Here is a 16,431-nt window from a genome sequence, read left to right as displayed (position 1 = left end):
AAGAAAGTTGAAAAGAACAGCATTTATTAGAACCCCCCCGCACACACACGCATAAAATTTTTTCATTATAAATGTCTTTACTGTCTTTGCATCCTCGCTTAATAAATGCATACATTTAAAAAAAAAAAATCTTACTGACTCCAAACTTTTGATTGGTAGTATAATCGTTGAATAAGTGCTCCATTTTCACAGCTAGTGACCGTTAATGTTTTTTAATTTGGCATGGAATAGACCTTAGTCAGGTTAGACACCATGTTGACTTAGCAGCACTGATGAAACAGAGCTGTGAGGAACAGACTTACAGTCTTTACAATGGCAAGCACTGTATAAAGTTCTTAGATCTTGTAATTGTCACATCTCTAAACTTTCAAAACTGATTTGTAGAGTTTTGGTCTACTGAATTTTGTTTTCTGAAAGAGGTTTCGTCAGCCGAACAGTCGGTATGTTGTTAAACAACAGTACAATTCATTGTGCGCACTGTACTTCTCCCCCTTACAGCGTTTCTCTTTAAAGGGCACATGAATCATCTCAAGGAGAGGGTGTGGTGTTTGTGTGTGACAGTGTATGTGTGCGTTCAATTTGGTTGGTTGTCACTCGTTGAGCCCTCTTCAGGTAGCTAGGGGAAATGTATCCCTTGCATGTCTACTGTTATTGGCTGAGCATGTCAGGGCAGATCCAGAGTGACTTAATGTGTTTTCATTACAGAGGCCAAGAAGCGTCAGTGCAAAGCCCTGTTTGAGTATGTGCCTCTGAATGAAGACGAGCTGGAACTGAAGGTTGGAGATATCATTGACATCACTGAGGAGGTCAGCAGCTTCTGTCTTTTGTGTATATTCTCTCTTAGTAGAAAATCACACACTGCACATGCGGTGTGAGATATGATGATACTGAAAATGTTCCTTAATTTTAATTTCTCGCAAATTGAGCATCATTTGCTTGTAATTTCATTTGCCCATTTGCTCAGCTTTTTCTCATGGGATAATAATAAAATGTAGTATATTTATAGTTTTAATAAAAGTTTCTCCCCAAACATTCTTTTATTCATTCATATCAGTGGATCTCAACCAGTGGGTTGTGAAAAAGTCAAAGGTCTATTCTGATAGGCTGGCTGATGTCTAGAATTTATTTTATTAAATGTAAACAAAGCAACGCAGGTAACCATATCATTGTGCATAGTTGGTAAATGAATAAAATAAATGGGCTTACATAGGGTAAATGCTTCACTTTAGGGCTGCACGATTTGGGAAAAAAATCTAATTGTGATTTTTCTGGTTAAAATGGCAATTTACACATTTATTACTAATGAAAATATATAATATACTATAATAATAATATACATTACTCCAGTCTTCAGTGTAACATGATCCTTTAGAAATCATTCTAAAATGCTGATTTATTATCAATGTTGGAAACAGTTGTGCTGCGTAATATTTTCTTATAACGTGTGATACTTTTTTCAGGATTCTTTGATGAATAAAAAGAAAAAAAAAAGAACAGCATTTATTTAAAATAGAAATCTTTTGCAACAATATTCAAACGTTCAAAAGCTTGGGGTCAGTAAAACTATTTTCTTTCTTTTTTTGAAAGAATTTAATAATTTTATTCAGCAAGTATGTATTAAATTGATGAGAAGTGATAGTAAAGATTTATAATGTAGAAAATATTTCTATTTTGGATAAATACTGTTCTTTTTAACTTTTTATTCAATTAATCCTGAAACAAGTATCACACATTCCAAAAAATATGAAACAGCACAACAGTTTCCAACATTGATAATTACTAAATATCAAATCAGTATATTAGAATGATTTCTGAAGGATCATGTGAGACTGAAAATTCAGCATTGCATTACAGAAATAAATTATATTTTAAAGTATATTAAAATAGAAAATCATTGTTTTAAATTGTAATAATATTTCACAGTATTACTGGTTTTTACCCTGTATTTTTTTTATCAAAAAAGCAGGCTTGATGAGCATAAGAGACTTCTTTCAAAAACATAAAATATTAGTAATGTTTCCAAACTTTTGACCAACACAGTACGTGTGTGTGTATATATATAATATATATAAGAACACCCGATTTGTTGTGCTTGTTTGTAGGACTGCACAATTAGGCCCAACAGTTTGTGCTTTTATATTAAAATTACTAATAATTATTATTATGGTTATCATTGTTGCTAAATGGAAATATTAAACAAAATAATAAATATTACTATTGTAATAAATTGCCTTTTAATAATTATGCCTCACAGTAGTAATATAACTTATGACATTCCAGGAAACCCCTAATGTGGACAAAGGCATCCGGTTATCGCTGTAGATGAATAAAAAGAAGATAGAAAGCTTTGACTGATTAATAAAGTCAATTGATAATAAAGTTATCTTTGTTTTATTTTCAGTTTTTTTTTTTACATTGTACTTTAAGCCCGACTACATTTAATGTGGGCCCATTTGCAGCAAGGATTGTTGTTTTTTGTGGTGAATTATTGGCTGCTGAGTATGAAACCAGTTCAAGAGACTTCGTAATCATTTGATACATTTTTGGGACTTTGCAGGGTGATAATAATGAATTTCAATTGAGGAATTGAACAAATTGTGCTTTAAACAATTTTGCTGCTGTGTTGGTTTGTCACTTGATGTTCAATGTAAAATCTGGGTCCTAAAGTGAAACCAGTTGAAACTCACTGTTGAAAATGAGTGTTTGACAGTTCCTGTATTAGTGCTGACTGTGAGTGATTTTTAGGTTGAGGAGGGCTGGTGGAGCGGAAGCATGAATGGGAAGTCTGGACTTTTTCCTTCCAATTTTGTCAAAGAAGTTGACTCAACTGAAGACACCGAGACCAGCGACGTTACAGAGGAGCCAGGTACCGCTCAGCTAATCCTGTGATGCATTCTCTGGGAGGACATGTCCTTACAAGAAAACACTCAATAGAAACCTTTGTTGTGTGTGTGTGTGCGTGTAGTGTTTTTGAGGTGTTTAGACCTAGTCAAGGCATCTGCAGTCAGCATAACATTTTGTTCTTGATTTTTTTTTTTTTTTTTTTTTTGAGGCAGTAGGCCAACTGAAGCCGTCTGAATGTTAGACTGTTCAATGGGGTTAGTGAGAATTTTTTTTTGAAAGAGATTAAAAAGGGGGATTAAAAATATAAACTGGGTACTATTCGACTGGTCCTGTGATCTCAACATGACCCATATGAAGAATTTTTTTATTTACTTTGTGCACCTTTGGGCAGCTCGCCCAAAAATAAAAGTGACAGTAAAAATGTCATCATTTACTTACTCTTGTTGATACAAATCCGTGTGATTCTCTTCCTTCTGTGCAACCCAAAAGGAGAAATTCTAATTGTACGGGTTGTTCTTTACCACTCAATTACAATGAATGGACACTGAGGGATTCAAAATTAAAGTATGCTTAAGCATCATAATAAAAGTCCATATGACTTGTGTATTGTATTCCAAGTTTTCTGATTTAATACAAACAGTCCGTCTGAACAAATGATTCAGGTTAGTTTTACAGTCTTGAACAGATCAGTTCAATGAAAAAATCAGACTCGTAAGAACAACTAATTAATTTTCAGGTCTAATGTCAAATTTTTTGTGAACTCATCCTTTAAATAATATCAATTATTTTATCAATGTTTACTTCACAAGTGACATAAGAACTTTGTAATGCTTGTTGTGGCAGTACTACTACTCATACAGAGGTGTGTGTTCACAGATAACACAGATGGACTGTCTAGCCCCACTTCCCCTCACCCAGGCAATGGCGTCATGGCCCAACCGAAGAAGATTATAGGCATTGGCTTTGGCGACATATTCAAAGAGGGCTCTGTAAAACTGAGAGTCTCCCAAAGAGGACCTGTAAACGAGGAAAAGAAAGAAAAAGTAAGTGTTGTCATGCGCCTGGCAAAGTATTTCCTTCCTGTAATGTTCCGATCCCAATAATTGCAGCAAAGAAAACTTTTAGTATTGCGATTTTCACGATCAAAATGGATAAAGTAGAAATAAAGCAGTCAGTCAAGTGAACATTATTTAGTAAATGGGTTTTCACTCTAATCAAAAATTATACAACAAAGACGATAAATGTAACCATTTAAAAGAAAAGACTAATGTTATGTTCTAGCTTTTGTTACGTACCTACAACCTGTGACGTCACACGGTTGGTCGGCTCTGTTGGATTAATGAAGATTATTATAGTCTCGATTCTGGTCTTTTATTTTTCTGCTTGTTACTAGTTTTGGATTGTTCAACGTATGGAGTCCTGATTGTTAAACATGTCATGATAAGAAACATTTATTTTGCGGTTTGCACAAGCTTTGATCTATGTATGTTGTGGAATGACAGATGGGTGTTTATAATGGTTGTGGTTCATTTTAATTTTTGACAGTCATTTTGTCAACATATTGTAATCCAAGTATAAATCTTGAGGAGGTGGGACTTTGTGTTTGAATGTGTATCTGGAAGGATGTGTACTGTTGTCCGTTTCAGCCGCACTTGTTCCTTTGTAATTTTTAGTAACACTTTATTTTGATGGTCCCTTTAACATTCTGTAACTTTGCAACTACATGTCAACTAACTCTCATTAGTATTGAGTATTAGTAGACTGTATGCTTAATATCTGCTGACTCTTTATTGTGATGCTCCTCCAACAGATACTCTACTGACTATAAGTAATTTTGCAAGTACATGTCAACTTATTCCAACCCGGTCCCACTTTATATTAAGTGGCTTTAAGTACTATGTACTTACACCGAAAAATAAGTACAATGTACTTATTGTGTTCAGATTGTATTGTAAAATACTTTTGCTGCTATTTAGATGTGATACTGTTAAGGTTAGGGTCAGGTGGGTGGTATGGGTAGGTTTAAGGGTAGGTTGAGGTGTAAGAGAAGGGTCAACTGTGTAATTACAAATGTAATTACATAAATGAATTACATTCTCTAATTACATGCAGGTATTTTCAAAATATAAGTACAATGTAAAAACATTGTATGTACACAATAAGTCCATTGTATCAAATTAATTAATTTCAATGTAAGTACACAGTACTTAAAGCCACTTAATATAAAGTGGGACCTTTATTTATTGTGTTTGTTACATAATTTTCCATTGACTAAATAATGCTAACTTGATTTACTGCTTCATTTCCACAAAATAGTGCCATATAAAATTATATCATTATCTTGGCATGTATGAAAATGTGTTCTGCCCATTCCCAAAGCCATAAGCAATGGAGCGTTGAAGGGTAATTACATGTCTAACTGCTATACAAGTGTTTCCAGTGATTGCTCAAGACATTACATATAGGCAGACAGTCTCATGGGGAGAGACCATCCTTTTTAGGGAATATGCCTCTATTTTTGGTCTTCATTATTTAGGGTGGCTGATTTTTGAAGCATTCTGGCATGCACTAGTTCTCTTATTATCGTTTGTGCTCTGCACAGCTCAAACTGAGAGAGGAATATCCCTGTCTGGCCTTTTGTTACATCCGCAAATAGTGAAATGCAATACACTTTTTTTTTTTTTTTTAGTTTCTAGAAGTGAAAAGTGCAATTTGTTAAAGGAATACTTAACCCTAAAATGAAAATTTCATAATTTACTCACCCTGGTGTTGTTCTAATGCCATTTGTCCTTTCTTTTTCTGGGACCACAAAAGGAGAAATTTTAAAAACATTTCCTGCTCGCACTCATCCATACAATGGCAGTAAACAGCGACCAGCATCATGCTTTAAAAAAAAATAATTAAAAGCATCACAGAATGGTCCCATGCAATATGTCGTATAATCAGGGGGTATACGATAGGGTTTGGTTATAAAAAATAAAAATAAAAGCAAAATTGAATGTATTCTATAATGAAAGTTTTGTTTATACAATGTTTTCTTCATAATATCATGCTTTTTATTTTTCCACACACATTATAAGTAGATCTATATAAATGAATATGTATAGCTCCCTTTATAGTTGAGGGTCCTTTGCATTAAAAAGTTTTTAAACTCCTAATATAAATAACGATTAGTTACATTTCTCGCTGAATTTTCTGCTTCACTTAGGAGTAATTCTATTCAGAAGATAAAATGTTTTTGAAAGAACTCTCTTATGCTAACCCAGGCTACATTTATTTGATTTTAAAAAACACAATAATACTGCAATATGGTGAAATATTGCAATGTCAAATGGCTGTTTTCTATTTTAATATATTTTAAAATATAATTTATATTTTATACATCATTACTCCAGTCTTCAGCGTCACATGATCCATCAGAAATCATTCTGATATGATGCTCAAGAAACATTTCTTTGTATTATGTTGAAAACAGTTGTAATGCATAATATATGCATAATATTTTAAATAGTGATACTTTTTCCTGGATTCTTTGATGAATTGAAAGTTCAAAGGAACAGCATTCATTTGAAATATTTTAGCCATTTATAATGTTATAAAATATTTCTGTCACTTTTGATCAATTTATTACATCATTGCTAACTACAAGTATTCTTTTTTTTTTTTTAAATCGTACTGATCCCAAACTTTTGAACGGTAGAGTGCATCATATTTAAGTTGTTAAATGCGCCACAAATGACCTTCCATGTTTTTTTTAAGTCATTTAGGTCTGTTTACAGCATTAATGCATTTAACCAATACTTCCTCTTTCCCTTTTTATCACATTTTGCATCCCATTATGTCATTTAGATTAGTTAGATCTTCTACTACGGCTATTATCAAGAGCTCAGAGGTCATTTATAACACACCATCATGTGATGTAAGGGTCAGAGGATTTACTAAATACCCTGTAGGTTTCTTATTCACTATTTGCTTACTCACAAAAAAAAAAAAAGGTTTGTGTCCTTGCGCAGGTGCACTGCAAAATTTGAGACTAAATTTGGCATGCTTTCCCATTTACTCTGTACATATGTAACAGGCAACAGTGGTTGTTGTTTACCCAGCATTCCTTTCATCCAGGCATGGCTGATCTGTCTCAGTCTGTACCTTCCAGTGTGCAACTGCATGTGTTTGTGTGGCTGCCGTGTCAGTAAATCCATATGTGGTTCTGCTTCATTTTAGCCAATTCCATCATTACCATCTGCCACAAAACCTACCCCTTTGAGCTCTCCTGAACCCCCTAAAGGAGAAAAAGAGGCAGAGAGCAAAGGAAAAGGTGAGTTCATGGGGAGGTTGACATAAAGCTGTATATGATAATCAAAATAATGATAGGAGATTTATGGAAATGGACCAGACATGAATGCCTGAATCCGACTGCAGTGATTATGACTAGTTTTCCTCCTCTTGGGAATCAGAAGCGCAAATTATAGATTGGCATACCTATCTATTTTTGAAAGTGCCTGTCCTTTACGAATATATAATGAGTTGCGAAGTGCATTTTCTTATGCATACACCATCAGATCTCAAGGGAAAGTAGGAATGCTAACAGATAGCTTTCACCAGCTATTATAGATCCCTTTGGGTGAAGTTTCTATATGCTCTGCCATTACTTTAATCATTAAATGATGTCTGTACAACACAAGCAGAACAAATAACTTGGCAACGTGGCACTTCAGGCACTCCACAGCTTTTTACAACACTATTTTTTAGTAAAGGGCCTGCTGTAGGTACATAAGACAAATCATTGTAACTCATGCCATGGGATGGGTATATTCTTTTTTTCTTCTTGTCTTTCTGTAGTAAAAGAATACTGCAAGGCCACTTTCTCCTATGAAGCAACTAACCAAGATGAGTTGGATTTAAAGGAGGGTGACACCATCCACGTACTGAGTAAGGTATGTAACAGAAAGATAAAATGTCTCCTCAACCACAGGGATCTCTAAATAAACGACACATAATCAAGGATTTTTAACGCAAAGCATCAACATTAGGAACATGGGTACATAAAAAGGGAATAAACACTTTTACTTTTAGTGTTAAGCTATCATGGAGCAGTGTAAACGAGTTTGGGCAGAAGGGCTCCACCTTTTGCAAAGACGTTCAAACCAGTTAATTCTGATCGCTTCATTTAGACCAGTTATTCTATATCATGTACTCGATTTTAGTCTGGTGTGTGAGTTAGGTTAGATTTGTGCAAACTATGCCAGAGAAGTATATTCAATGGTACATGTTAGAATTACATATTATACACTAATTATGAAGAATATTGATATCTTATGCATGGAAATCACTCTTGTTAATGATTTAAAGGAAAAGTTCACACAAAGATGAAAATAGTCTAAACCTGTATGACCTATAATGCAATTTTTGCTATTACAGAGCTCTCAGATGGGGATTCTGATGTGAAATCATTCTACAGTGATCAGAGACTAAGCGTTTTGTAGTGTTCCCCATTGTGTGTGTTTGATGCTATCTGCTGACACTTTGAAAGTTTATATGAGAATGTAGCTGTTGTATATCATACTAATGACTTCTGTTCTGTTAGAAACCTGAGGATGTTTGCTTTATTTAAGTTAAGACACATGGAGACCCGTTTCACACATTCACCCATTGTTTGTCAAAGGCCTTGAGCAGGAAGCAGATCAAAGCTGGAAAATGTTTTATACATGACCACCATCTAGTGGCAAGGGATATATCTACATTTTCCATTCATAATGATGTGTATTTAAGCTTTTAAGACATATTATTCAGAAACTGTTGCGTAGTATTTCATGAAATAATCCATTTATGTTCAGAGTGGTTGATGGTTTTGATGTTTTAGGACACAGGGGAGCCGGGCTGGTGGAGAGGAGAGATCAACGGCAGAGAGGGAGTTTTTCCAGACAACTTTGTTGCTCTGCTTCCTGAGACAGACAAAGAGGTAAATTTGCATTCATTAATGCTGTTATTTATGTCTACCTTAGGAGTCTTCATTATCTGGAAAGGAAATTGAACAACCCAGTGCAGACGTGCAATTTAAAGATTGCAGAAAGGAAAGTTATTACCTCAAAACTACCAGTTTACAGTTACGACAAATAAAATCTTCTTTTAAAATAATCTCTAATCAAAAGTTATTATTTTCTTTGTTTATACAGACACTAACATCCAAAGGCTCCTTTAAAGTATCTCCTAAACAGGAAGCAGAGGAGGTAAGCAATGCATATTATTTTGTCAGAAAATTGCTTATTGGAATACACTTATTTTTTAAATGGAAAAATATGTCAGTTTTGCCGTCCTTTCATGTATCAATTTGTTCGAGAGCATTAAGACAGATACAGTTCCTTTCAAAAGTTGGACACCTTCTCATCCTTTGTGTTTACTATAATAAAATCATTCAAAACTATAACAGAAATGGCAGTATGGGAATTATTTAGTGACTGATTATTTACTTTTCCCAAAGTTGCCACCATAAAATTACTTTATTGTTAAGACATTTATTTGTAGGCACAATCTTATACAAAACTACCGGTAAATCGAAGCATTTTACCATTGATCTCAAGATTTTTAAGATCATGAGAAGCATGAATTCGATCAATTGTGTCTTAAAGGGATAGTTCACCCAAAAATGTTTTTTGTCACCATTTACTCACCCTTATGTCAAACCTGTATGAGCTGCTTCTTTCTGCTGTTGAACACAAAAAAGAAGATATTTTAAATAATGTTGGTAACCAGACAGTTGACGGCACCCATTGACTTCCATAGTATTTTTTTTATTTTTTATTATTGAAGTCAATAGGGGCCGTCAACTGTCTGGATACCAGCATTCTTTAAAATATCTACTTTTGTGTTCAACTGAGACAGAAACTCATACAGGTTTGGAACAACTTGAGGGTAAGTAATGACAGAATTTTCATTTTGGGGTGAACTATCCCTTTTACTTCTGACTGGTAGTGTATATTGAGTGTCGTCAAATATTGAGATAATCTTTTCTAAATCTCCTATCCCCGTTTCTCAATGAATCCCCTGTACTAAACCTTTTGATCAAAGACTTTAAGAACCAAAATAAACAACAGTCCAGACAATATCCGACGATATCAAATAACACGTGCCTTTTTGTGATTCACTGTTGGGGATTTGAGCTTGAAAGAAGCATTTAAATCAATTGGAGCCACTTATCTTCACCATGTGTTTCACAAACACAGCTTCATTCTAGCTTCTGAGGTCTTTACCCCGAGGGTGCATGTTTAACCACTCTTTGGCAAACTGTGGAACAAAAGGCCCCCTTTTTATTGTGAGGAGCAGATTATTTGTTCAAAGCACCAGCTACCATCACTAGAGAACAAACAGAGTTTTGTGCGTGCAAAAGTTATGCTCTGCCACATCCATTTTCCGGAGAAATTCCGTGAATCCTCACATCCCTCCACTGACTGGGGTCATGGGTTGATATGCTCTCGGCATAATTGTTTTTCTTTCTTTTTCGAAACATTTTCATTTTCAACCTGATTGGCCTGAATGATTGTCTTTGTGCTACTGCAGTGAGAATGTGATGAGCTGAAGCTCATGTGATGGCTTGTGGAGATCAGCGAGCAGTTCATGAAGATGTGAAAGTGTTCATTCCTCCAACGGACTCTAGGCAGCCCATGATCAATCCTTTATCCTATAAGCATCCTGTCAGATGATAAGACGTGATCTCTGTATCAGGAAATAAGGGGACAAAGGGCAGTTTCTGTAAATTGTTGTTGACATATATTATAGAGCATTCAAATAAACAGTACGCAAGATGTGGTAATAGCACAATATTGGGCATTTGAATCTATTGTTATTTTATCATTTATTATTAATGCATTTATATATCATCCAAAAATATTTTATTTTTTTATGATTGAGTAGTAGTTGTCTGCATTGCCTTATATTTAAGTGACTATCATGGCAAGGCAACTCTTGGAAGAGTTTATCATGGTAACTGATATGGACAAAGTTAATGTATTTGTTGTTGGCGGGAAAGAGCTGCTACGCTGCAGCTGTTATTGCTCCTTATGCTGCTACTACTGCAGAGCAGGTACTAGGGCTGCTCGATTATGGCAAAAATCATAATCATGATTATTTTTGTCAATATTGAAATCACGATTATTTAACACGAAAGTCTTATTTCATAAGACTATCATTTTAAACGTCATTTGTCATTTTAAACGTCAGTGAAATTTCACAGTTATCGATACTTCAGCAAAAACTAATACTAGGTTAATTAATGCAAGTAAAAAGAATTCAAAACAGTTACAGAAGACAAGTAAACAGTCAGCAATAAAATAAGAACAAAGAAACTAATTACAAACAAAACCGACTAAAAATAGAGCGGAAGAAAAATACAAATTAAAGAAACAGTACTTTAGGTTTTTCACTTTCAGGAAGATGAACTTACAGTGGTATTCAGAATAAGTAATAGCCTTTGTCAAATGTAAAATAACACTGCTGTATACATTAAATATAGACGAATCCTTTATTATTTGAATTATTCATTCAAGAGCAGTGAGTGAGTCATAAATGTTGATACTGTCACTTTAATAAGAGCTGCACGGATCCGATATATTGTTACACACTCACTTACATTTACTTAAGGCATAAACAACTGTTTACAAAGATACTTACCAAAACGGCATTTCGACATATTTGTATGCGCGTGGTTCCGCCCCGTCTCGGAGCGCAAGCACAGGTGGCCTTCTAGGGAACAGCGTCTCTTTCGCGGCTTAATGCTCTTTTAATAACACTGTTTAATATCAAGCACGTCCCGCGGTTTAGCAACAGTTGACTGCATTTTACATCACTCACTTATTCGGCTGATTTGGATGTGAAAGCACACCGCTGTGAAAGAAAGGAAAGTGCACTGGACTGAATGTGGCAGCGGAACAATAATCATTGTACTTCGATTATCTTGTTTTCATAATCGTTGGATGCCGAAATTGAAATACGATTAATCGCACAGCCCTAGCAAGTACAGAGACTAGCATCTATGAAATTACCCGTAGCAGATCTATACAGGTGGAGCTGGGGAAGGCGGAGGTTTTCAGAGGAACCTTGAAAGCGCATTGCAAACTGCTACAGCAAACACTGACCAACTATTTAAATGTTGAGCAGCAAGCTCATTGGCTACAGATGCTACCAGTCTGCATGTGCCGTGTAGCTAACAATGTAATTGTCTGCAGGTTGCGTTAAGGATAGAGATGCACCGATTACAATTTTCTAGGCCGATCCCGATTCCGATTTTTCCTTGAGTTTGACCTGCCGATACCGATTTTAGCCGATTCCGATTTCACAAATATTTATTTTCTATCTTCTCTTTAATAGAACATTTTGCATAGAACATTTTTTTTGAACAGATAATCGCAATAAAATAGAACTATATAAATTACTCCTGGTGTGGGAAATTCACACACATCTAAAGTGCAGTGTTATGGAAGAACCATTTCCTTTTCACATCCAATATCCAACTAAAAAAAATTTATATTTAGCAAACTAAACTTCTGTATGAAAACAGGTAATGGCAATAAAATAATATATAAATAACAAATAAAAATAAAATAAATAAAGCCTTCCAGTATAAAGATATTTCTCTCTCTCTCTCACACACACACACACACACACACACACACACACACACACACACACACACACAGGCCTATTGCAATCACTTGTACATCAGTGGCAAGTTATATTTCTCAAACAGTTCTTCTCTCATCTGACACATGTCAAGCCAAGCTAAACAGGACAAGTGGAGTATGTGCAGGGAAATGATTGGGAAATAATAAAAACAAGTTTAAATGGGTAAATTTTCTATAAATATTTTTGTCTCTTCATTTTCTTTCTGACATAGCCTAGCCGACTTCAGTTCTTGTTAAAACACAGCAGACATGCAAATTCTGTGCATTTTGGGCACTTTTTGGATGAAATCATATCTATTTTGTCCATCAAAAGTGTGCTTTCACTTAAATTGAGCGCAGCAAAAATGGACTCGATCGGCGCCGAAACCCGCGCTTCACTGTTGCTCACGCGACGCCCCTGCTCGACGCTCACGCGCTTCTCCGGCTCCCGGTGTGAATGCACTCATTGATTAACATGCACGCCAAACAAAAACAAAAAAAACGCGCTACTCCCGCTTGCGGTGTGAAACGGCCATAATTCATGAGTTTTCCTTCATGTGTGAGTTCCGTTTGCACGTGTAATGCTGATGTTGCGCGATGTTAATCATGCGGCGCCCGAGTGCATTTGACCGGCATAAAATCGGATTATGTGAGACTGACCGGGCGGTCGCCGATCACGTGAAAATCGGCCGATTCCGGTCACCAACCGATCAATCGGTGCATCTAAGGACCAATCAGCCTTAGCCATCTAGAGTTTCATGATAGAACTTGGTATATATATTGCATAAATTGACTGGTGTACAGACATCATCCTCTGCGTTGAACTAGAAATTGATTTATTTATTTTGTATAAACAGTTTTAAACTTGACTAAACAGTTTTTTTGTTGTTGTAATTGTACATTTGAACAAAGAGTTCCCATCTGCAGGATTTGACTGCTTTTCTCTGTTTGCTGTGAGCGATTGAACATTAACCCCTCAGCCCTTGATTTCCAGGTATGTCTCTGATGTTGAGGGAGAGGAAATTGTTTTGCTTTTCTTTGGCCCCAAACATATTTCTTCGTAGATAGGGTTGGTGAGAGACGGTCTAAGTCTAATTTCTTCTAAATTGTGAGCTGTTGAGGTTGCTTGAGCTGCCTGTGACGGTAATTTAAAGGTCCCGTATTATGCCCCTTTTCACAAGATGTAAAATAAGTCTCTGATGTCCCCAGAATGTGTATGTGAAGTTTCAGCTCAAAATACCCAACAGATCATTTTTTACAGCATGTTTAAATTGTCATTTTTTGGGGCTCAGAAAAACGGGCTGTTTTAGTGTGTGCCCTTTAAATGCAAATAAGCTGCTGCTGCCGGCACAGGGGGCGGAGCTTCATGAGCTCGCGCTCAGTCTCTCAGGACAATTTCATCTCACGGAATGATGAGAATATCAGAAACTCGAGTCGGACAATAATGCCTACAGAGTCAGAGTGCTGTATAGAGATGGAACAGGTATAGTTTAGTAGTTTAATTACGGTTATTATAACGTATTTGTCATCTGCTGGTATGTATCCATTATTTATTGCCTACAAGTCTGCTGTTTCGGACCAGGTCCGAATGATGATCAAACATATACTGATGAGTTTAATAAAGTTTATTGTACATCACACCAAAGATGAAGCGTCAGTTTTACTTCAGAAAATCACCGTAAGTGCTGAGTAAACACAGTAAGTTATAAGAAGTGCTCAAGTTGAGGGAGTTGAGGGAGCATTCCTGTGGGCAGACGTTAGTCAAAAAACTGTTCTACTGACGTCATTAAAGAAGGAAGTAGAGGGATGTAGTCCAAACGGGCCGTTCGATGTAGGGGTCTTCTGTTAAATAAAATATCTCGCTTGACATTGAACTTTGAGCTTTATAATTTTACAGATATTATTATTTATACTCTAACAACAACATTACACACTAACTAAAGTTTGAAACATGGGATCACGAAGAACGGGACCTTTAACCAAACGTATTACTGTCTCACTTCACTAAGATCTTACTTCAGTGCAATAGAGTGCCGAAGTGATGACGTCACGTTGTAGGACAACTCGTAAGCTATAGCGGCGCATGGGTTCCCTCGATCGAAAAGCTATGCATTTTCCCCATAGACTTTTGGAAAATCGCAAAAAATAAGATCTGTGTTTAACAAAGAGTTGTGACCCTTACACGTTTTGTGTATCAAAATCATCTTTACAAGTTAATCCAAAATGTATACATTTTGAAGCCTATATAAAGTTTTTAAAAAACACAAGCAGACACAATAAAGTTTAAAAAACCACAAGCAGGTTATAACTGTGTGTTGTATGTCATAGATCAAAACGTGAAAATATTTAGAGGGTTTGTTCACCACAGACCTTATTTCAGGCGATTTAGCAAAAACCCATTCAAAAATCCCATAGACTTTAGAGCGAGGGAACCGAGAGTGCTAAAATGCTAACTCACTTCCGCGTTTTGGCCTACAGAGTGACGTCGTAACTTCGGCACTCTATTACTGTAGTAAATAGGCATTTAAGCTGCATCTGATTTACAGAGGTGGCATTATCTGTTTTATTTGCTCAACATTTTTCTTTAGTTTTCCCCCCCAATTTGAGCAGTGAGACGTCTCTCTTTTTAGTTAAACATAAGTGTGACTGTTAAAGTGCCCCTATTGTGTTTTTTTTAATATTACCTTTCATGCAGTGTGTAATACAGCTGTTTGTGAATGTAAAAGGACTACAGTTTTAAAGATCAAAGTGCAGGTCAAATAAAAATATATTGTCTCCTAAAAGAAAGAATCGATTCTGAACTACCGAAACAAGTCGTCAACAATTCCAGTCTAACTTCTTGTTACATACCTATGTAACAATGTAACAAATTTGCATAATGCCAGCCTATGGTGTTCTTTGACCCACCCTAGTTGTAGCTGATGCCTGGAAGGCTGTGTATTAAATGCGAAGGAAGTCTCCGGAGCTGAAATTCAGATAAAATAATGGCTGTTTCATTTCCGACATGCACTGTAACCAATCACAACAGATTCTGCTGTCTGACCAAATCAGAGCAGAGTAAAGGAGGGGTTTAGAGAGAATCTTTATACGAAATGTTTTCAGGTTCATTGAGAAATTAGGTGATGTGAAATGTATGTTATGAGAAAATTAAAGTTTTTTTTTTTTTTTTTTCTGGATGCAAAACTACAGAAGCCCTTAACCGCAACGTAAACAAAAAATAACTAAAAAAATAACAAAACAAAAAATCTAAAATTTACCAGATTGAAGTTGAAATATTTCGACTTTAATCTCGTAATTTTTTATTTTTTTATTTATCTTTTTTTAAAGATTAAAATCGAAATATATCGAGAATAAAGTTGAAATACTTCAAAAGTAAAGTCAAAATATTTTGAGATTATTTCTGTACGTAGGCTACGTGTCTTCGTGCTCGTCTAGGCAACGCCATCTGGGTCGAGATTGAGAACACTTAACAGTAACCGTACTGTCTCCCTCTTCACTGTAAATCCTTTCTGGATAAATTTTAAGTGCATCATTCTGTATCCAATCATTTGACCGTATCCCCTGATTTCCTCAGAAATAAAGCTGGCTACCTCCATCCAGTCTGAAAAGTGTTTTTGCCTGTAAAGTTTATTCCGGCGCAGTATATTTTTTAACGTCCTAAAACAAATGGTAATGCCATGTTGGTAGATTAGCACCTGTAGAATTTCCTTTTGTTGTAAACTCAGATAAAAGTAAAAAGCTAATATTATGTTTAGATCCATGTCCGAGGCAGTTCGACTTCACGCAAGCATTTCTTAAAAAAATAAAAAATAAAAAAAAACCTTCTACTGAAGGCTCTATTCTCGTAATGTTGACTATTCTCAAAATATTACGACTTTATTCTCGAAATGTTTCGACTTTAATCTAGAAATGTTTAGACTTTAATCTAGAAATG

At 35.6% G+C, this 16,431-nt stretch overlaps 1 protein-coding gene across 3 annotated transcripts in view; it reads left to right on the top strand.

Annotated features, from left to right (window-relative positions):
- Nucleotides 1-16,431, top strand: part of cd2ap (CD2-associated protein) — a 54,392-nt gene that overhangs the window by 19,073 nt on the left and 18,888 nt on the right. For 2 of the 3 annotated variants that reach the window (XM_056269311.1, XM_056269310.1), the window contains exons 4-10: nt 706-806; nt 2,746-2,866; nt 3,721-3,887; nt 7,066-7,159; nt 7,684-7,778; nt 8,705-8,803; nt 9,018-9,071. In XM_056269311.1, the coding sequence (XP_056125286.1) occupies nt 706-806; nt 2,746-2,866; nt 3,721-3,887; nt 7,066-7,159; nt 7,684-7,778; nt 8,705-8,803; nt 9,018-9,071 (731 nt within the window). Of the gene's footprint in view, nt 1-705; nt 807-2,745; nt 2,867-3,720; nt 3,888-7,065; nt 7,160-7,683; nt 7,779-8,704; nt 8,804-8,846; nt 8,916-9,017; nt 9,072-16,431 lie in introns of all 3 variants that reach the window. The other variant, XM_056269312.1, reaches the window with a different exon arrangement.

The sequence above is a fragment of the Rhinichthys klamathensis genome, unplaced genomic scaffold, assembly GCF_029890125.1.
Source record: "Rhinichthys klamathensis goyatoka isolate OS25496 unplaced genomic scaffold, OSU_Roscu_1.1 h1tg000281l_1, whole genome shotgun sequence".
Classification (NCBI taxonomy): Eukaryota; Metazoa; Chordata; class Actinopteri; order Cypriniformes; family Leuciscidae; genus Rhinichthys; species Rhinichthys klamathensis.
This window is presented reverse-complemented; position numbering and strand designations above follow the sequence as displayed.